At 37.9% G+C, this 24,399-nt stretch overlaps 1 protein-coding gene across 2 annotated transcripts in view; it reads right to left on the reverse strand.

Annotated features, from left to right (window-relative positions):
- Positions 1 to 14,717: 14,717 nt before the first annotated feature.
- LOC122815119 (zinc finger protein OZF-like) overlaps positions 14,718 to 24,399 on the reverse strand; it is a 178,488-nt gene continuing 168,806 nt past the window's right edge. For both annotated transcript variants that reach the window (XM_044087370.1, XM_044087369.1), the window contains one exon: positions 14,718 to 17,736. In XM_044087370.1, coding sequence (XP_043943305.1) covers positions 16,304 to 17,736 — 1,433 coding nt within the window. In that variant the 3' untranslated portion in view covers positions 14,718 to 16,303. The remainder of the gene's footprint in view (positions 17,737 to 24,399) is intronic.

The following is a 24,399-nucleotide window of genomic DNA, read 5'->3' on the forward strand; positions in this document are numbered from 1 at the left end:
TTCTGTGCATTTTGTACCATTTTATGGGGTGGCAAAAGCCACATCACTATGGCTAGGCTTACAAATGCCCCAGGGCAGATAGCCTAGTACTAAACTATAAAACTATGAACCTATTAAATCAAGCAATTCTTCTCTTAGCTCATTTTCTTCAAAACTGAGGGAACATCTCTTGTTTTCTGTTTCCTGTGGGTATTTTATAGAAAGTTCTATAGCATCTTCCTGTGGCACCTTCTCTTCAGCTTCATCCTGTGCCATCCATTGCTCTGTCAAATGGGAAATCACTGGCCTATCACTCCTCAACATTGACTGCATCAGAGTTGCCACAGTTTCCTGTTCCTTTCATTGCTGTGTAGCTTCAACTGAACGTTTATACTGGTTTCCTGTGGAAGGCTCCAAAATATCTTCATGTGGCACCTGACCAATTGCTTTCTGTTCCACTGATTTCCCCTTAATTTGGATATCCATTGCTCTATCCTGTTGTGGTGCTTTCTGCATTCGATTTTCTACACTGAATCCTTCATGTCACAGGTACTCCATAACCTCAGTTTCTGTTTCTTTAACTTCTTCAGTATTAATGTATTTTTCTACTTTTCCTCTTTGTCTTATTTTTTGTATTGTAAAATTTTCCATGTCTGGATTCCTTTGCCTGTATTTCTCTTTGAATAACTTTGGTGTTGCTCTTTTTGTAATTGTTAGTTTTGCTTTCTCCTTTGCATAAATATTACACCATATTAAATCTCTTTTTCTTTCCCATGTGCATATTTCTTCTTCAGATGTCTCCTGATCCTCCTGTTTCTCCTTACTTTGGGGACTCATTGTTTCATCATGCTGTGATGTAACCTGTGTTAGACTTTCTACACCACAACCTTCACTACCCAGGCACTCCATAAATTTAACTTCTATTTTTTTAACTTCTACTTTACTAATCTTCTTTTCTACGTTCCCTCTTTGCAATATTATTTTTTTAATTGTGAAAATTTCCATATTCAGATGCCTTTTCCTGTATTTCTCTTCAAATATCTTTGAGGCTGCTTTCTTTAGAAATTTTTGTAGTCAGCAAACATAAAATGTGCTCCCCTATAGTGAACTTTTACAGAAAGTAAACCTTAAATGTTTTCTCATGTAGTGGAGACTGGACTCAGAGATAAAGTAATGCAAGAGATTTGCTGGCTGATCTCAGACATAAGTAACAAAAGACTAAAGTTAAATCAAGTCACAAGACAGGGTAAACTTCGGTCAGCTCATGACTTAATTTTCTGGTTAAAACACAGAATTCTGCTAATAGTATAATATTAGCATTACTACAATATCTTTGCATCCATTCATGTATAAAATCATTCTTTTTTCTCATCTTAATTTTTTAACTAAAAGGAAAGAAAGAAACAATCGAAGTATTACAAAATAGAAATTTAAACTGCCAAGTTGACACCATCCATTGTATGAGTCCTCTGTATTATATTATTCCTTATAATGACACTGACATTTTATTAATATACACATAGGAAGTGCATAGATAAATGCTACTGTAATACCAGTCATTTATTTGTGTCATTATGTTAAACCAGAACATACTGCTAAGTATTTTAGACACTGAAACAAATAATCAGAACAATGTATCAATTAAATGTAAGGCAATGTCCTCAGGGTCTCTCCAGGAAAATATGACATTATAGTTATAAATGGTTCAGTGACAACTCTATACGAACTGGGATACCAGTTTTTTAAAATCTAAATGTTCAAATATCAGCACCATTGATGTAAAATCTGTGCCAGCTTTTATTTTGTTTTACTGTAAAAAACTACCGTTTAGTTTGTTGTATTCTTTTTTTGTAAAATCACAGCAATGTTAATCATAACACATATGTATATCATAAACTTCTGTATGTTTTATGTGCATCTTACTAAAAGTTTATTCTAATATTGCAAAGCCTGCCAGAATGTTCAGAGAACAATATCTAAAACTTCCTTCACTGGGTAAAGTAATGCCGAAAGAACTATAGCAAAGATGGAATTATATACAATAGAAAAATAAAATATAACTGCAATGTCTGCCCACCTCATCAGAAATATGAGAAAAACAATACCAAAGACTTCCATTGAAAACAGAATGATGACAGAATCCTTTAGCCTGGACTTATTTTTTCAGCCAAGGCTGTTAGAGATGGCCATTGCTTTGTTACATCAATGTACAAGCAAGCAAAATCTGAGGGTAATGCTACTCAATGCTAGAAGTCTAAGCCTCAAAATGCATTCACTCGAGGCACTCCTTAAAATGGAGAACATCGACATCTGTGCAGTGACAGAGACCTGGTTCAAGGCTCCAGAGAACACCCCTACATTACCAGGCTATAATTCATACCACACCTTTTGGCCACTTAACTTGGACCGAAGCACTAAAGACAGAGGCGTGTCCATATTCATTAAGGATATCCACACCTTCAAGCTAGTTGCTCAGCATAATGCATCTGAAATTATCCAAGTGCAACTAACTCTGGGCAAGACCGCAATGCAAATTGTAGCTTGCTACAGATCACCCACCATGCCCCAGGATTCCTACTCCTCATTTCTTGATACACTGGAAAATATTAGGGTACAACCTAACACCCTAATAATGGGCAATTTCAACTACCCCACCATTAACTGGGAAAATTACTCATGTACCAACTCTTGTGCTCAACGTTTTCTGGAATTCATAAATTCCAATGCCTTGGATAAACTTATCCACACCCCCACCAGGGGCAGCAATATCCTAGACCTGGTCATTACCAACATGGGCAACCGGTGTTCCAAACCAGAGGTCAGTTCCTCGTTGGTCAGCTCTGACCACAAGCAAATCACCCTAGAAATCCACATGCCAGCCCCAACCCCCATTACGGAAACCACCACAAAAAAATTCTCCAAAGCCAACTTCACACTTCTTAAGACAGAAGTGGCAAACTTCACAACACCCATGCTGATGGACAATAGAGATACGACTGCTGAATCCTATACAATTACACTTTATAAGCACTTACACGAGTGCATGGATCGTGCAATCCCTAACAGAACCAAGATGCTATCCTCCAAAAAAAGGAAGCCAATCTGGTGGTCCCTTGCAATAAACAAACTCTACAAGAGAAGAAACAAACTTTTGTAAAAACCCATGATTGGAGGAACTCTGTGGTCAGCCTCAGTAAGAAGCTGAGATCCCTCATAAAATCCTCCAAAGCTAGTTATGAAAACAAAATCACCACTTATTCTAAAGACAACCACAAAGCATTCTATAGCTATGTCAAGAATCTCAATGGCAACACTCAGATCTGCTCTGAGTTACAGCACAATGGCACTAAATATACAGAACCATCTGATATTGCCAACATCCTGGCAGATAGGTTCAGTGCTAACTTTACCCCTCTCTCATCCCCTAAAGGGCCCATCTCTATACCAGAAGAATGCAAAGTACCTGTAATCACGGCTGCACAGGTAAAAAACACACTCTCCAAAGCCAAGAACACAGCATCCATGGGACCTGACAACATCCCAGGCTGCGTTCTACATGAACTACAGAACAAACTGGCACCCTACCTAAGTACCATGTTCAATCATAGCCTCACCTCAGGCTTTGTGCCCACTGAATGGAGCACAGCAATGGTTATCCCAGTCCACAAAGGGGAGCCACCACGGACCCCGGGAACTAACACCCCATTAGCTTGAGGAGCCTTGTCTGCAGGGCTATGGAGTGTATCATCATGGAACTTATAAACAATGACATTGGTAATCTCCAAACTCTGGACCCTACCCAGTTCAGGTTTGTAAAAGGCAGATCATATCTCCTAAACCTGATAGACTTCTTTGAAGCGGTCACCAAAGCTGTAGATGAGGGTAAGGTGGTACACACAGCCTATCTAGATCTTGCCAAGGCTTTCTACACCATCCCCCACTCTGGAATTATAGACAAACTCACTAAACTAGGTATAAATCCCTCTGTCACAAGATAGGTTGCCAACTGGCTCACTGACTGAACCCACACTGTGAATGTAGCAGACTCTAAATCCAACTTCAGACCAGTGACAAGTGGAGTACCACAGGGTTCAGTCCTAGGTCCTGTCCTGTTTGGTATCTACTTCTCTGAAGTACAGGCTAACACAGAAGGTCTTTGGCTAACAAAGTTTGCAGATGACTGCAAACTAGGAGCCATAATCAAATCTCCTAACGATGTGGACATCTTACAAAAGGGCCTCACTGAGACACATGCCTGGTGTCAAAGCCATGGTCTCAAGCTCAATGTCAAAAAGTGCATTGTCATCCCTTTTGGTAAAACTCTGTACCCATGAAGTACCACATAGGTGGTAGTCTACTTAACACCGAAAGTGTGATAAGAGACCTTGGGACACAGGTGGACAGTAGTCTCTCCTTTGATAATCACATTGCCACAGTAGTCAGGAAATCCTTCTACATGGCACACCTCATCAGAAAAGGTTTCTCATTCAGGAAAAAAGAGGTCATTGTTCCCCTCTACTCATTACTCATTAGACCCATTATAGAGTACAATGCCCCTTTTGGTATGTACCTCACAAGACATCTACAATAACTGGAAAGGCCACAGAAATACTTCACAAAGAGGATTACCGGCCTCAAACAGATGCCGTATGCCTACCGTCTCAAAAGATTCCAGCTTTACTCCGTCGCATATCGCCTACTCAGAGGCGATCTCTGCCTAACAAACAAAGCTATGTCAAACCCAGAGCTGTTGGACATGCTCCACGTAAAGAAATCCCAATCCCTCCGAGCTACATGCTCTAGGGACCTAAACCTTGTCACCACAATAAACAGAGCATGCTGGAGGGATAGATTCCTGTCCCAGAGACTTCCCACAATCTGGAACAAACTACCTATCTATATCAATCAAAGCTCCTCATTAGCACTCTTCAAGAAAAATCTTGATGATTGGATGGGAGATAGGAAATTCACCCCGGGGACGACTTCTATGGCTCTGCTTGACAGGGGCACAGGAAAATAATTTTCTTGGGTGGCAAAAGCCAGGGTACCATTTGGCTAGGCTTATATGGACCCTAGGCCAATAGCATAGTACCTACCTATGAACCTATGCACCTATATATGTGCTGTGATTTTCTATTGCTCATCAGTGAACCAGACACCCAATCAATAGATCTGGTTATTAAGTTTATCCCTTTTGACTGACTGTGTTGTGTCTCCCTTGTTTTATAGTTAAGTTTATGCTAAATTAATTTTTGAGTTTATGTGTAGGTTGGCTCTTGTTACAGATTCTGTTACAGAAAGTGATGTTTTTTCCACCCAGTTGAAGCAAATATTGTACTGAGGACTGACACAGCAATATACAAAGAAAGGCTGGTAGTGATATGACTCCTGGATAGGGAGAAAAGAGCCCTATGCAGTGGCTCCTCCTTTAATTTGTAATTTTACTGATTGGGAAACAATAAATAAATAAAATAATTAGTAAGAAAAATCATTCCTACTAAAACAGGTATTCCTTTACAACTTGCAGAGTGAAAAGGCCTTAGAGTTTATGGCTAGGATATGTGCTAAGTTACAAAACAGTGCATAGGAATCAGACAAACATGTAAAAGAAAATGTAAGAAAGGTTTGGCACTTTAGTTACACAGAAATCTGAGCAGGTTAAAGAGACACAAGACCAAATAAATAAAAGACTGGAGGAATTAAAAATGGAAGTATAAGAACAAATAAAGACAAAAAAGCAAATTAATTAAAGTTTCACAGGCGAGATGCTAAACACAGAAGGCTAAAATAAAACCCATCGTGCAGGCTTTCTTATAATGTAGATCCCTAACATCTATACAAATAGTGAGATGTATGCCAAATTCTGATTTCATCCTTTGCCATCTGGGCAAAAAGTGGTTTGATTACTGCAGATGACAAACCAGTAAGAAGTAAAAGCAATGTGGTACTTAGTTAAATGAGATGGCCCTTCTACAATTCGTATCAACAAAGCCAAGGGATATACTGAAAAGAGAAACATAATCAAGCTATTTACATAGAAGAAAGGTTAGTAAAGGAGAGAATTTTAAGTACTGACCAAATATACCCAGTACAAACAGTCCTACAATAAACAATTTAAAAAGTAAAATGAGAAAAAGCAAAGAAGAGAAATGGTCCAGTTTTTAATAAGTGCACTGTCCAAGTGGACTTGTCTTTATGTCCTCTCACCTCGCTCTCTTTAAACACCCTTTACTCTCTTTAAACACCCCTCACTCTCTTTAAACATTGTACAGCTTACTTTTGTAAAGATCATTGCTTTGAGTATACATGTGAAGTAGAAAATAAATTAAATCTAATTGATGGTATTACCGTCACAACTGTGTGTGGATTAATAGCAATATGTGTCAAATAAAATGCCAGCTCTGTTTGACTCACAACTTGAGTAAAAGGCACACATGATTTTAAATGCAAAACCACATTATAACCAGTAGTTAGAAAACGTCATTAAAATTCTGAGGGGAGGTCAAGCAAGCTTGGTAGAGGAAGTCAGAATTGATTATTTATTTAATCAAACAATGAAAGAAATGGACATAGATTGTGTTAACAGAGCTTTGGTAAGTGATAGAGTAAACATAATTTCACTTGAAAAAGGAAAGGCACCTGATTTGCCAGGTCATCCAGGAAAAGAATTCAGCAGGCTAGAGTTCTAGGTTCCAGTGCAAAGGTACAATGTCTGACCTCCAGGAGCATATTTATAAATGTGTTACATGTGACGTGGATAATTTTAAAAAAAGTGCTAGAGAGGAATCAGTTGGGTGAAATATGAGACGCTTTCCACAGGACTGTGAGCTAACCTCTCAAAAAAAAACAAAAAAAAAAAAAAAACAGAATCAGTATGTTTATCCTATTGAAGCCAAGCTCATACCGCCAGGTGGCTAGCCCTGCCGTGAATGTTCTTCCATATCACACACTTGAATGCACACTCACACCTTTGGCCAATTAGGAGTCTCCAATCCACCTACTGCATGTCTTTGGAATGTGGCAGGAAACTAGAGCACCCAGAGGAAACCTACTCAGATACAGGGAGGACATTAATGTCTGGCATTAATGGCTCACTGTAATAGTCCATAACTTATGCGAAACAGAACAGAAACAAAATCGGGGATAGTTATAAAGGATGAGGGTGTGTCTATTTAGTTTGGCCATTATACATCTAAATGGCTGTACTGAAGACCTCCAGACAAAGCTGAAGGGAACACTAGATGATATCAGGGATATTTTTTATCACTTAAAAAGCTAACAGAACAAAAGGCTTTGCATATTGCAGCTTTGGGACAATAATAAGAATGAAACTTTAATGTCTGGCATTAATGACTTACAGTAATCATCCTTGATTTATGAGGGTCAGGGAATGAAACTTTAATGTCTGGCATTAATGACTTACAGTAATCATCCTTGATAAATGAGGGTCAGGGAATGAAACTTTAATGTCTGACATTGATGACTTACAGTAATCATCCTTGATTTATGATGTTCAGGGAATGAAACTTTAATGTCTGGCATTAATGACTTACAGTAATCATCCTTGATTTATGAGGGTCAGGGAATGAAACTTTGTCTGGCATTAATGACTTACAGTAATCATCCTTGATTTATGAGAGTCAGGGAAAAACTGAAGAGGATAGGACAGGCATGCTCTGTAAATTAAGGGACATGAAAGAGGTACAGCAGTCTGTCTTCATAGGTAACTACTAGGCTTAGCCTTATAGGTTCACAGGTAAGTACTAGGCTAGCTGCCCTTATAGGGTCACAGATAAGTACTAGACAAACTGCACTTATAGGTTCACAGGTAAGTACTACGCTAGCTGCCCTTATATGTTCACAGGTACATATTAGGCTAGCTGCCCTTAAAGGTTCACAGGTAAGTACCATGCTAGCTGACCTTATAGGTTCATAGGTAAGTGATGTATATGCTTGCTTTTTAGGCTTTGCTCTTGAGGGACCGTCAAATGTAGGCTTATTTGAGATGGTTGGTGTTGCTTTTGGGAGTGTATTTTAGTAATTGCAGAGAAGCAGAGTTTCTGTTAGGTGGCTTTAGAGGCCTTTGAGATTTGGGAAGATTTCTTTTAAACACCTCAGCATAAGACAATCTGTGTGTGGTGAGTGGTGTGCTTAAGAGATGTGTGCATATTACTGGCAAAACCATTTGTATGTGAGATTTTTGCCTTCAATGAGGTATTGTATTTATATCTCTCACATACAGGGTTATTTTCTTTAATGATTAACTGGTTGTTTGAGAACTAGATAATTGCTACATTGTTTCTGAAACCCTCACCTCCTTTTTCTTCTGCTTTGTCTGTTGGCCCTTCTTTTTCCCTAAAGTCACTCTAGTTCAATTTCTGCTTGTCCTTCTGCCCTTCCCTCTACTTAAGCTTTAATTTACATGGAGTACCTCCATCTCCACTTTTCTCTACAGCCTGCACTCTGCACTAGCTCATAGGGTTCTTAAATTGTTCTTATTTTGGGAATTGTTGATTCTTTTTTCTTCACTTGGGCTGTTTTCACTAGTGGGTGTAGCTGCACTCCGTTCGCCCTCGCTACTCTTGGGCTTACTCTACTCTCCTACCCTACCCCCATTCCCACCCACCCACCCCATTTCAATCACATTTACTTACATCCTGTTCTAACCACACCTTATCTCCTCCATAGCCATTACTGTCCACCCAATCATATCCTTTCTTGTCTTTTTCACTGCCACCCCCCATTACTACCTCAATCAACTGCTCTCCTTCACTCCCACCCCTCATCTTACTCATATTTCCAACCACTCCCCCACTAATCCAATACTTTACCCTACCTTATTCTTTTTCTACTCTCACACTCCTACTAGAGCATCCTCTTACCTCCCTACAGCTAAGACATGCTCTTAAACCTACTACTTTCAATACATCTACTTACTGTTCGCTCACTAACCACATCCTACCATGGTCTGCTACCTGACCAATCCTCTAGTCCCACCTTTTCTCTCCTACTTTCACATAATTCAACACCACACTCCTTCCATATACTATCTTCTCTGTTCTCTCATCACTTCTTAGATCTGTTCAAATACAGTTCTCTCCTAAACTCTCCCACCTCCCTAAACTCAAATCCAAATTCCTTCTGCTACACCCTCTTAGGTATACATCCTTCATCATGATTCTTACCCTACTGCTCACAGAAGATATTCATCCTAACCCCAGTAATTTAGCCAACTTCTCTGACCCCTCAATCCCTCCTTAGTCCACCTCCATCCAGATTCCCACTCCATCTCAGCCTACCTCTTCTGCTAAGCACCTTAAAATCCTAGGTCTAAATATACATAGTACAGTAAATAAACTTCCCTAATCTTCAGGCCTGGATAACATTATACTCCCCAGATATCCTCTGCATTTCTGAAACTTGGCTAAAACCTCATATATCAAAACAAAGAAATCCTCCCACCTGGCTACAATATCTTCCACCAGGACAGGCCCACTAAAACAAGGTAGTGGGGTAGCTGTCCTCTATTCAAAAATCCTCTCTCTCCACCTCTTACCATACTCACCCCTAGTTTCCACCCAGCTGAGATCCTCATAGTTAACTGTAACTTAAATGATCATAAAAAGATTGCCATTCCCACTATCTACATACCTCCTGGCAGCAATATCCCTATACTAGAGCCCTTTCTGGCCTGGATCTCTGAAACCATCTTCTATGAAGCCATTATAATAGGGGATGTTAATATCAACTGGATTTCTCTCACCACCAATTCCCCTAATGCTAGCATTAATCTATATGGCTTCATCCAACTGATCACTTCCCCAACTCGTATAATCCAACATCCAATACCAGCTCCACTATAGACTGGCTACTTACCTCCCATTCTGATCATTATCATAACCCCTCTATTCTCCCTGACACACTTAGTGATCATCACCCTATCTCTATACATTGTCACCTGTCCCAACCCTCTAAAATGCACATATACAGGGACTGTCGTAATCTATTCAAATTTAACCCTGATTTATTTAATCAAACACTCTCATCAATAAACTGGTCCTTTCACCAGCACCTCCCTCTTGAAGAAGCTGTTCTCATATTCAACAGCATCTTCCTTAACACTCTTAACTCCCTACCCCCTTCAAGAAAAGTTCGAGTTAAAACAAACTTTGCTCCATGGATAAATAAAGCCACTCTCCCTCATGCAGAAAAGAGACACTACATGGAAAACCTGGAATAAACTCAAAACCCCTTCCAGCCTCCAGGATTATAGAGAACTTTGAAATGCCACAAAAAACATATCACCCTTGAGACAAACTTCTACCTGACCCCCCCCCCAAAAAAAAAAAAAATAACCGCACTCCAACCCCAAAAGATTCTGGAGTACCATTAATAAAATTTTACATCCAGGTAACACTTCCCCTCTCAACCCCTTCCCAAACAGCCCCCCTAGAAACTGCCACATTTCTCAACTTCTTCTTCATAGACTCTATACAGAAACTAATCAAACCTAACCCTAACATTAATCATGACATCCCATCCTCTCCCTCCAGCCAAACCACCTTCTCGATCAAGCCTATCCTCACAACCATCATCAGATCCCTACTCTGTAAACTTAAACCCTGATCCCCTTTGTCTAATAACCTGCCTCCCCTATACCTCATGCTAGCAGCTCCCTCCATAGCATATCCAGTCTCTATACTTATTAATTGGTCCATTCAGGAAAACCTGATTCCCCCAAATATGGAAAAAGGCCTACACTGTACCTCTGCACAAAGGCAGTAACTCCATCGACTCCATCAAATTACAGGCCTATTGCTATTCTATCCCCTATCTCGAAGATCCTAGAAAAGTGTATTCACAAACAGCTCATTGAACACCTCATTCAGGAAAATCTTCTCACCCCTACCTAACATGGCTTTCACCCTCATCATAGTACTACTATCACACTACTATCCTTCACTAACTCCATCTCCACTTCTCTCAATAACAACAAACTCATGTCTTCCCTCTTCCTGGACCTCTCTAAGGCTTTCAACACTGCTTCTCATAACCTCCTGTTCACCAAACTTGCTTCCTTCAACCTCTCTACTTCCACCCTTAACTGGTTCTCTTCATACCTATCAGATAGAGCTCAATCTGTCAAATGGATGCCAGCTACTTCTCCATTCCTTCCTGTTCTTACTGGAGTCTCCCAAGGCATCGTCTTGGGTCCCCTACTATTTAACATTTTTACTAATGATCTCTTCCAGTCATGCCCCTAAGCTACACTCATGCAATATGCAAATGACTCTACGATCATCTCTACCTCTGACAATCTATCCCACCTACATACTCTTACACAAGACACACTACACTCAGTCAAAAGATGGCTCACCCACTAACCAACTCCTATTTAACCCCAATAAAACTAAACATTTTCTTTTCCTTCCCAAACCCCTCCAACACCTCAAATCTTCCTTCTCAATCTCTTCCCTACACAGCACAACTATTCAAGTTGAATCTCATACAAAACTTCTTGGTATTCTCATAGATAAACTAGAATTTGAACAACACATCAACAACTGAATCAAAATAACCCACCAGAAACTAGAATTGCTATACAGAAACAAAAAAAATTCTTTACTCAAGAATCCAAAGTTTCCCTTGCTCAAGCCTACCTCCTACCCACTTTACTCTATGCCACCGCTATATTTATCAACCTCAAAAAAAATCTCTTAAACAAACTTGAACTGACATATAATAAAGTTGTACAGTTCACAACAAATCTCCCTATCACTCACACCACTGCCTCTCTTTAACAAAACTTCACTGGCTAGAATTCCATAACCAACTCCTTCTACCTCAGCTTCACCTGACACATTCCATCTTACAACAACCTCTGACTTGTCCCTCACTAGCAACTCTCATCTTCCCCTACATCCCCCAACAGGGAGCTTTGTAGCTCAGACCAACACCTTCTCCAAATTTCTGAACCTAACAAATCCATAGGAAAAAGCCATTACAGTCATGCTGTCACCACATCTTGGAAAAAGCTCCCTCTCTATATCAGAACTCATCAAAACTCACCTAATTTCAAACTAGCCCTAAAGGATTACCTACTCAACTCCTGGACCTGCCCCTGTAAAATCTCTAGATGAGTCAATTCCTCCCCAAATGTTCTTCTCCCACCAAGCCTCTGTCTCCATTTCCTGTATGTTTGACTCTCCTAGTTGTATGTTTCTACTTCCATATCAGTAACAATGTACCTCTTTCTTAATCACTGTTCACTGTATCAGACAACTCTCACCTCTGTCTTTCATCCTCTTACGTTGCTCCTTCCCCACTGTTTTCCTTTACTGGACACCATGCTATAAGCATCACCTACTTACTAGTTCCTTCCTTTCCCTTTCCTCCTATTTCTTACTGTACAACTACATAATTTACATGTTATCTTAAGATTACTAAATGTAGCTTTGTAATTAAACGTTAAAAATGAATAAGATTTTCTTATTATGTTATTGTTTTTATCTGTATTGCTCTTTTGTAACTAATTGTAATATTTATATCTGGAGCTTTTCTCTTCGGGTCTCTGCTGAAAAGGGACATCTGCCCAGCCAGACTAACCCAGTTAACAAATGGCAAATAAATAAAAATAAATAAATGATTGCTGACCTATACATATTGTCAGTCTCCAGAAGACTCATACCTCCTTCAAACCAGTGCAGACATAACTGTGCTATGTCATGTTTGTCATACATTATTTAATAAGCATGACATTGCTTTTTTGTTTTTTGTCCAACTGATAAAACATTTTGGTGCCAGTCAGTCATACAAAGCTGCACAATAGAATTGGAAGAGCAAAATGATTGCTTAAACTTTATTTGGAGATGTAAAGACAGTTTTCAGGATTAGTTTTAATCCTCTGGAATGCTCCCTTCTAAGCTCTGTTCTCATTTGTTCATATTTATTACTGACCCTTCATTTATTCCCAGATATTTATATATTCCCTCTTGTTCAATTTTGATTATGTCACATTCGTCTCCCAGGTTGAGATTTCCCTAATGCTTCAGTTTTCCTGCTATGTATATTACTTTCCAACATTAAAAGACCATATGTTCTTCTAATATTGTCTGATAAAGTTTTAACCATTTGTAATTTTTCTCTCAGTTGCTTGTCGAATGAGTTACACAGTTTTAAGTCATCCACAAAAAGCATTTGCCAAGATTGTTTTCTGGATGTCAAGCTGTAACCATAACCTGGTCTGTTAAAGGAAAATATAATTTCCTACAGTTTAACTCAGCCATAAGTTTTCTTTCCTGTCAACAATATGGTTGCAGCATGGTTTAATAACCAAGAACCTGTCTGTACTTTATAAAACTTTCATTGCCCTGGAATCAATGAAAGGGGAAGCCCATCCACTTTTTAAAGCTTAACTTCTCATGTGATTTCATAGAGGAATTTATCTCTACCTGCAGGCATACCTCAGACACAGCTAAATCTGTAGTTTTTTTTCTGTCAGGTACTGCCCACAGTTTTACAGAAGTAATCTTACTGATGGCAACAGTTTCTATAAAAATGTGTACAAAATGTTGTTAGACTGTTTTCATTGCCTTTGTTTTAGAGAGGAAGAGAAATGTATCAGCTCACATAACTGACAGGGTCACCTTCTGTTCTTCTTTCAGCTTGACATTCCTGAATCAGGCAGCTATGCTCTAAGGGGAAAGCATAAAGAAAGATAAATGCCTTGATATTTTAGAAGAACTATAATAGTTTCTGTGTTTTCTCTAAATGCCGCTAAGAACTGTGATACTACATTTAAGTAACATTAATATAATATAACATAGTATAAGCAACCAACATTGGATATTATAGAATATTTACTTTGGCAATAAGATACACATATATTTTTTATTGGTTGATGGCATGGTATGTCCTGCAAAATTGCAAGTTGTAGTAAGAATGCTCCAGGTGGCATCCCAACTAGTTGACTACATCATTTACATACTAATCCACTTATAAGAGAGAATATTTTCTGCAAGGGCAGTAGTTTTATAGGAAGTATTCTATTACACACCACAGAGTAACACTATTCTGTAAAATATGGATTAAGTAGGATTTTTTGAGAGAGAGAGAGAGATGTAATGCTCAAGGTTTATGGTTTTTAAGAAGTTTTAGTATGTTGCAATATAACAAATTAGTGGGGGGTAACAATACACTAGAAATGAGAAAATGAATGTATGAAGGCTGGTGAAATACATCTGAGTAAAAACAACAAGCTAATTTCTTCAAAAATTAAAGATGAAAACATTATTTTCCTACTGCAAGAATAAAAGAACCAGTTATTTGAAGTGTTGGTTAACAGCTCCTGGATTGCAGTGATAGCTTTGGCACCCTAGGAGGTGCATATATGAGGGTAGTACCTGAAGGACTACAAATTGACATCTTTGCAAAAGCCTGGACTTTGGCTGCTTTCTTGGCTGGAGGTGTAGAACTGCAGTGAATGGAGTAAAACCTACTGTGACAGTGAAACATATATAGGTCATTCAGGCAAAATATGGAAGCATCCCTGGCACAGATTTTTTTAAGGTTTATGTGACTTACACTATTAGCATTCTGTCTTATGGAATAGGGTGACATCACCACTTCCTTATGTCAAGCATGACTTACATACACAGAACTTCAAATGGATTCTGTGAAAGAGAAATGAAAACAATAAAACAAGATCATATTAATATGGCAGGCCCCAAGATGGCCATTTTGTAGTAAAACATATTCAAATTTTATAAGAAACATGCAGGTTGATTTTGATGCATTAAATTAGATCAGAAAAAGAGATACACTAAAACATATTTACTCTTCCCCACTTAAAAAAGTGTATAAATAAATAAATATATATATATTTTTTTTTAGTTCCAAGGTGCAGTTCCCTTTAAGTAAATGTTTTTTGTGGATTACGAGCAAGGTAAAACAGTGGCAGTGAAAACTAAATCACCCTACAATAAATATCCTTCTTTGGATTTTTATGCCTGGGTTGGTAATTTTCCCTTTATCACGACTCAGCTGTAAAGTTGTTAGCTACTGCTTCATGGTGACTGCCAGATGATTTCTCAGTGTAAGGTATATTTTTACACATTTGCAAGCATTCTGTAATCCATGAATGCGAAATGTTGTCAAATGCTTTTGTGTTGTCTACCCATGCTATACTTAGGACCTGCTCCTTTTTACATGTTTAATAAGAGATGATGCTTTGTTGCATATCACTCAGTTATATAATCTTTCTGTTCTTGTGCCATGATTGACTTTTTTCTAAATGACTGTAAACTCTGAATCAGTTCTAACATACGCAAATGCATATATTGCTGTAAAGGATTGGTCATTAGTTCTTAGGATGGTTTGCAGGTTCTCTTTCAAGAAGAGTATGTTTTTCCTGTTGTTAATTATATCAGTGTTAGTTCAGATTGCACCTATAAGCAATTTCTATTCAAGGCCACATCACTGAGCAAAAATAAATTTTTCAACAACTTTATTCCATTTCATATCCTGTATGATAGCACTGATTTCTCCTTTTATGTGGTGCTTTGTTGTTGTTTTATTTCCCAGTTCATTATAAAAGTTTTGTGTGTCATCAATGAATTGCTCATTTTGAAATTTTCCTTTATATATATTGTGTACCCTTGAGTTTTTTCTGTATGCGTTGATTTTTTCTTGGCAGCAGTGTGAGAATAAACCTGATCTTCCTTGATGGTGTGCATTGCTTTTTTAACATCTAAGAGTTTTTGGTGGCCTATTCCCTTTTCTATATTTTTCTTGCCAATATTTCTTTCAAATCAGTGCTTCTGTGGTAGCATTCATCTTGAGCTTCTCTTTCCCTTTCTTATTCTATATTTTTGTGGTAGCGCTTTATCTGTTATTAGTTTATATGTACAGTAGTACATCTTGTTTATTTCTATTTCATCATATGAGTCTCTCTTGGTCCTCAGGCACTGTATTCATCTGTTTTCTTTTTCTTTTTTTTAATTGCTCCAAATATTTATGGTTTTTAATACCTTGACAGGAATGGACCCCATTCCAAAGTGACAGCATGATTAAAGTTCATGAAATTAGTATTACATCACCTTTCATACTTACTAAGAGTGTTCTCAGCACCAGCAATGTACCCAGAATTGACTCCTTCTGCAGTTCATATTATATTTGTAATAGCCCTGTTGCACCTACTACTGTTGGTGATGTCTGGGTGTCTTTATTCCACATTGTGCTTGCTTCCCCCTGCATATCCTGATATTTTAGGACTTTATGTCTCTCAATACACAAGACATTATAATCACAAGGTGTAGACATTGCACTAATTAATGTTACTTTTGTCCTTTTCTTTTTTCTCATTGTGGACTTTCTCGTGGTATTTGACACCACTCTTGCGCTTGTATCCTTTGTCACACGTGGCACATTTATATGGTTTCTCACCAGTGTGAGTCTTTTCATGGCTTGTCAGTTGATACTTCTTTATAAATCTTTTGCCACAAGTGGTACATGCATGTGGTCTGTCACCAGTGTGGATTTTCTCATGGACTATGAGATGAGACTTATAATGAAAACTCTTGACACATGCTGTACATTTATACTTTCCCCCAATGTGGATACTATTGTGCACTGTCAGCTCCCAGCGCATTATAAAACTTTTACAACACGTGTCACATTTATAGGGCCTAAAATCAGAATGGGTTTTCTCATGGTATACAAGGTAGCTCCTTGAATAAAAACTCTTGTTACATATTGCACATCTGTATTCCTTCTTCTCAATGTGGGCTTTCTCGTGGCGTGTGAGATACTCCTTTGTTGTAAAACTCTTGCTACACTTTGAACACTGGTATGGTTTTTCCCCCGTATGGGTTTTCTCATGGGGTAAGAGTCTAGACATTTGCAGAAAACTCTTACCACATAGCTTGCATTGATATGCTGTCTGCCCGGTGTGGAGTTTCTCGTGGCAAGTGAGACTCCACTTTTGTGCAAAACTTTTGTTACATGTTGCACATTTATATGGTTTTTCCCCAGTATGGGTTTGCTCATGGCGGGAGAGCATCCACTTCCAGTGAAAACCCCTGTCACATGTTACACATATATATAGTTTCTGACCAGTGTGGGTTTTCTCGTGCTTAATGAGGTACCATTTCTTTATAAAACCATTGCCACATGTGGCACATTTATAGGGTCTATCACCACTGTGGACCTTCTTATGATATTCGAGGGAGCTACTCCATCTAAAACATTTGTCACATGTTGTACATCTATATGATTTCACTGCAGTGTGGATTTTTTTATGTTTGTAAGTGTTGTTATACCCTGCATGCTTATGGTGTTTTATTCCTTTACAAAATTGTTTTTGTACTAATAGACAATCTTTTTTCCTGGGGCATGCTTTAATTCTTCCAAATGTTCTGGAACTTTTTATGTTGTTGTGGATCTCATCTGAAGCTTTCTCACTCTGATATGTTTGACAGTGTGTTACAAAATTACCACAAAATATGTAACTCTTCTTACAATCATCACAGTTGCATGATCTTTCCACCTCATGAGTTTGCAACTGCATTTTTTGTTCATTGTGCTGGCTAAAACTCTTGTCATATTCCCTGCAATTATGAATTTCATTTCCAGTCTGAGTTAACTCATGACTCGCAGTAGACATTTGATCTATAATGTTCTTGACAGATTCAGAATTCAGATCTTCCTTCTGTAATGACATGTGATGCGGACTGTCACAGCACTGTGTACCCCTGTAGACTTAAAGAGACAGTTAACAATTAATGATCTCGTACAGAACATGACAAGTATGTACACAGTATATTGTTCCCTTTCTCATTACTGTTGTAGTATCAACTATGAACCATGGAACATGACAAGTATTGTTTGGATATTGCTATGCTGAAAAACAAAAGTTTAATAAAACAGAATGCCATACTGTTAACTACTCAATCACCTTTAAACCCCCAAAACCTTTTCATTTTCTTCAGAGTGCCATGATTACACCTGTAACATACCTGACGTTTTCTAATGTACTTCCTGTATCCATTTCTGAAAACTATCAGCTCTTGTTCTGTCTCTAATGTTTAAGCAATATTTCATCATATTCCTCCATCATTTCATCCACATCACTGAATAAACCATGTGTAAACTACAGAATAGAAAATGTATTTGCTAGTAAGGACAATGTGAGTTTAAAAAGTAAGACTATAAACACAGCTTTGTATATCAATGACGCTACATTGAGAGGTACTTTATAATTCATGTACATATGGTGGAAAACAAATGCTCTGCGATAAGCTGCAAGGGCTGGGATAGATGTAAGATAAGAAATTGCTTTTAACAAATCATGAAAGGAAAGCAAGTTTTTCCAGGGTCTAGAACAAGGCAGATGTAACTTCCCTTCCTTTCAATGGAAGCAAAATAATGGTTGGAAGCTAGTAATAAAAAAGGTGGAAGAATGACTTCTGTAATATGGAAGTGAATGGAATGTATATCCTAGTGCATCCTCAACGGACTGCAAAGTGTTTATATCAAATAAAAATAAGAGTGTATTCTTGAATACATATAACTAAATATAACTGAATGCAGCTTTAAATGTGCAGTAATTACCTATTAACAAAGGATGCGTTGCTTTACCAAACAAAAAGGCAGGCAAACAAATCAGACAATCATGTGCATCCAAGGACTGTAGTACTGGTAAAACACTGGGTAAACCATATATCCCATGTGATCACAATTAATATAATCCATTCATATGAGAGAGCGAGCACCAGTATAGAACTGCAAAGCCAGTACTCAAACCATGGTAAGGGACATTGCAAAGATCCTAGAATTAAAACTATTCCTTTTGCTGATGCCAAAAATAAATGCAAAAGGTTTGACATGTAAGAAGATGCAAAACTGATAAAGATGGACTATGAATGAATAGAAAATAAAACAGAAAATAAAAAAATCGGACAAATTAAATTTAAGGCACAACAACCTGTCTGGCAAGTTAACCAGACTGGAGCTAGTAAAAAAAAAATTGGGAAAGAAAATGTGTTAATCATTTCAGATGTTCAAAATTGAAGTAACCAACGGGGAGAAATATGCAAGCCAGGCTGATGAGATATACTTGTTTACTTCTTATTATTTTTCTATATTTATTTACTGGGCAGAGGCAGGCAGAGCATTTTAACACTAATATGGAGCGAAACAGAACAATTAACAACAAACGTTATACACTGAACTAGTACAATACACATAGTATATATGGACTTTTTCTACTGCCAGACTATATTTCTTTGTGACACAATCTTTAATTCCTCCAAATAAAATACATTTCTAAATATCTTAAATAACATGGCCCCTATCAGGACAATATCAGCAAAATCTAATTACTCTCCTTGGCTCACTAAACAGACAAAATCACTCCTAAAAGAAAGGGATAAAGCGTGGCACGAATGAACCCACAAAAAATCAATAGTTACTCACAAGAAGTATTTCCAGCTAAGAAACAAAGTCAAAACCGAAATAAGACTCGATAAGAAGAATTACTATACTAGCTTACAAACTAAATACCAAAATAATCCTCAAAAATTCTGGATCACTTTAAACAAAATACTATAAACAGGTCAAACTAAGACCCCTCAACCAACAGCAAGTAAACCCCCTAGAATGTATTGCTACCCAGTTTAATAAATACTTCATTGACTCCATCAAAATCCTTACTAACCAAAACTTCCCATCACTGCCCATCAACCTAACCTCTCTACTAGCTAATAACAACACATTCTCCTTAAAATCAGTCCCAGCACACAACATACACAAATACTTGCTCAGGCTAAAACCCACAACCCTGGCAGCTGACAGCCTACCCTCTGCATACTTAAAAATAGCAGCTGAAGCCATCTTCTATCCAGTTTCCCTACTAATTAACTGTTCCATATCCGAGCAACACATCCCCACTCTCTGGAAAATTGCTCACATCATACCCCTACACAAAGGAGGTCCCTCCACTGACTTTTCTAACTATCTATCAAAAACCCTTGAAGGGTATGTTCACACCCAAATACTTAACCATCTCCTAGACAATAAATTACTTAGAAATACTCACTATGGCTTTTACCCCTACCATAGTACTACCACAGCCCTTAATAGCTTCACTAACACCATCAGTCAACTCAGAAATAAAGGTGAGCTAGTATCAGCAATCTTTTTAGACTTACCAAAAGCCTACAATGCAGTGTCTAATAACAAACTACTGACTGCCTTGACCAAACTGAACCTAAGCTACTCCACTCTAGCCTGGTTTCAGAACTACCTCATAGATTGGCAACAAGCGGTATGGTGGAACAAAGCTCTTTCTCCCTTACTTAATAGTGACTATGGGCATGCCTCAAGGGTCTCTTCTCAGCCCCCTCCTTTTTAACCTGTTTACAAATAATCTCCATAATGCTACAACTCTATCCAACCTTATACAGTATGCAGACGACTCCACTGTCATATGTTCTGCCCCAAGTCTACCTGAACTACAGAACTTAATCCAAACATCCTTCAATGCTATTGAATAATGGTTGGCAGATGCCCAATTAATCTTGAACCCAAATAAAACTAAACTCATGCTCTTCCACTCCACTAAATTCAAAACCCAATCCACTTACTTCAACATCACATCCAGTAATAAGACTTTGATTGAACCAGTACCATCCACCCAACTTCTTGGTGGTGTTATTGATCAAAGTCTGAAGTTCGACTTACACATTGCCCAGACTGTAAAAAAGTACACAAGAAAATAGGTACCTTATACAGATGCAAAAAGGACCTAACCACAAACTCCAGAAAAACCACAGCCAGAACTCACCTTCTGTCAACTTTAATATACACCTCACCCATCCTTACTGACCTCTCCAAATCAGACCTAAGGAAGCTAGATGCCTGCTATAATAAGATAGCTAAATTTGCCACTAACTGTCCTCCTAGAACCCATAATTGTAAGGCCCTAAGACAGCCATCTTGGTTAGAACTGCCCCACCAACTCATTTTCACACAACTCTCTACCGCCCACCAAATGTACTATAAACCTGATAAAACACCAGCTCTACAAGGCCTCCTCAATTCCCATGTAAGTACCCAATCCACTAAGATCCACTAATAAAGCTCTAATTGAAGTAACCAGGAGTAAAAATAGCTCAGGTGACTATACTCCTACTACATTGCTAAACTGTGGAATGCCTTACCACTTGAAATTAGAACTATAACTAGCTTAAACAACTTCAAGCATCACATTAACGCCCACCTCACCAATTCCTGGACTTGTACATGTACTGGGTATAGGCAGCCTAAACCATGGAACTAGCTGATTTTAAAATTTTAATTGCATGTGTAATGAGCATTGCATTTAAGCCATATGACTACCTTTTGTTGTTTTTTTTTCCTTCTCACTGTTAATATCTATTAGATTTTACATCTTCAGTTTGCTATGCTGCCTGTATATAAGACTAAGTATCGTAATTGCACTCTTGTTGTATACAATGTCACTACCTGCTACTACTGAAAGAACTGTCTTCTAGAAGCATTGTTATACAAGATTATTGGTCTTGTCTCCACTTGACCGATTTATTCTGTTCTAGTCTTTTTACCGTTATGAATGTCTGTTACTATTTTTTTTTTTATTTTATTATACAATTTTCTTTCTACTAACAAAATAGTTTACTAACAATGGACCTTTTCTCTCCAGGCCTCCTCTGAAAAAGGGTTTTATGCCAAGTTGGACTCTCCAGGTAAACAAATGTAAAATAATTAAATAAAAATGAAATAATCTGAGATATTTACTGCTGGAATTTTTAATATTGGGATATATAATAAAAAAGAATGCAATGCCAATAATATAAAACAAAAAGCTGTTATTCTTTCTTATACACTGGACAGCACTTCTGCAAGGAAGCAATAACTCTACCAGGAACCATATAAATAGAAGCTATAAAAAGGATGACAAGTGTGTCTTTGAAAAGATGAGGCAGACAATGACATGGCAGAAAAGCACATACAATTCAGGGCAATTCACAAAGTGAACAGGGATTATTTTTCAAAAATAAAAGGGAACAAAGAAAGAAAAGAATGTAACAATGCAAGAGGGGACAATAGGATGATGCAAGCCAAATGCCTTGCTAGGTATAAGACAGTAAGACACAAGTCAGTGACTGCAACAAGCTTCAGAGATAGGCAGCAGAAGTCAAGGTTACAGGCAAAACTTAAAATGTGTTCAACAGTCTCAACAGAATTCTTATGAAGGAATGTGACAAATCAGCTGTCAGTTTAGTGGGATCTGCTGTTAATTGTGGAAATTGTGGGTCAGGTGGGCTTGGCTCTATACTCTATAAGGCACACAATCACTCTGAGATAGCTGGGAGCCAGGATAACTGCTGTTGAAATAAAAGTAAAATCCATCACTGGTCTCCATCTTTGAAACAATCACTTCTTAATAAAAACACTAATAATATTATTACTAATCCTGCAGGATTTTTTTAATTTTATTTATTTTACATTTGTTACCAGGAAAGTCTGACTAGGCATGATAACTCCTTTTCAGTGAAAGCCCGGGGAGAAAAGTTCCATAAAACGTTGAACAGTCAACTAGAAAACAGAGTACAACCTTTCATTGGGCAAAGTGATTAATCCACATAAGAGTACACATGGAATATTAAGTCATATTAACATTCAGAACTTTAAAAATGTGCTTATAAAGAGGCCATGAAATAGTGTGTAAAATTACAAAGTTTATTTATGCTATGGATGTCCTAATAGACATTATGCTAGGAGAGACTTTAATATTGTTTGAGGCAGTGAGAAACAGATCAGAGCCAACAATCATGGGTAGGACTAGTAATCAGTGTAACAGTTCCAGAATAAAAGGCTACCAGAACACAGGGTAATAGGAAAGCAAGTATTATTAGGAGAAACGCAGACAGGGTTAACAGGTGATGGTCGTAGGGGTGGTCATGCTATTAGAATAAAGATTAAGAGGTAATGAGTGAGGATGGAAGGTGAGACTAGTAGTTGTAAGGTAGATACAGGTATCACAGGTATTAGAATATAAACTGAAAGATAGAAATAATAGAGGGTGGGGGACGATATCACGCACTGAGCAGTAGTATTAGCATGTGTGGGTAGTGACATATTATTAACCACTACTCTTCTTTAAAAGGTTTTTTCAAAATGTCATACAGTACATAAACTACAAAATGTGTGCAACAGTGCTCAATTAATTTTGTTTTACCACCAAAATTCACAAGTGATTCTTATCATTGCAGTGTACATATCTTATTATAATGACAAGAAACGTGAGTAAAGTATCTCAGTTTAAGACGTTATTAAACAAGTTAACATTCCTTACCTTAAAGTTTACATTTGTGACCCTAAGAAATTAGTGGTGTCTCGAAGTACTGGCAGATGAAGACAGTGTTATAACGCTATCAGAAGTCATTAAATGTCATCTACAGGTAAAATTATTAACTAGTCCAGAGTTTCTGAACCATATCAGAATTACCTGAATTACTCCATAATTAAGAATACTCCTTTGCAAAAACATGAATTTAAACATACATTTCAATATTTCAAGTAATAATTGATACAAGACATCTAAAGAGTTAAGCTCTAAATGTTCACTCCAGCAAATATTTTACCCAAGCTGGTACCGAGAGTATCAGAATAGACTGCTCTTCAGAATTATTACAGATTAATATGCCTAGAAGACAGCTAAACCGTTTAGAGTCTTGGATATTATGCTATTATTTGTTGCATTTTAAGCCATTAATTATGAATGCCCAAACATGCTTTACTAAACGTACAGTTGGGTCGTAACGGCTGATTCCCTTCACTGCTGCAGTATTTCTTACATTAGGGATCTCCCTGCCAAGGGTAGCTTGACGTCTGGCCAGTATACCAAAGCCTTAGGATTACTAGTACATCATACATCACATGTATGCTCCCCATTCACTGCATTGGGCATAAAGGTGACTCACAGATGTACCTTCCTCAGAGCTGAAAAGCCCCAGGAGGAACAACAGTCCAAGGAGTAAAGGAGGAACATGTGCATCCAGAAGGAAAAAAGAGAAAAAGAGGGAGGAGGATGGAGGAAGCAAATGCTGCAAAGATGAAGGGAAGGACATCTACTGGTATGGTAAGATTTTACACAACTGTACTATGACCTTCCATATCACTGTGGCACGATTCCTTACACAAGGGAGAGCTGTTATGGTAAGATTTTACACAACTATACTATGCCCTTCCATATCGCTGTGGCACGATTCCTTACACAAGGGAGAGCTGTTATGGTAAGATTTTACACAACTGTACTATGCCCTTCCGTATCGCTGTGGCACGATTCCTTACACAAGGGAGAGCTGTTATGGTAAGATTTTACACAACTATACTATGCCT

The sequence above is a fragment of the Protopterus annectens genome, chromosome 11.part0 (assembly GCF_019279795.1).
Source record: "Protopterus annectens isolate FY-2018-M chromosome 11.part0, PAN1.0, whole genome shotgun sequence".
In the NCBI taxonomy this organism is placed as follows: domain Eukaryota; kingdom Metazoa; phylum Chordata; order Ceratodontiformes; family Protopteridae; genus Protopterus; species Protopterus annectens.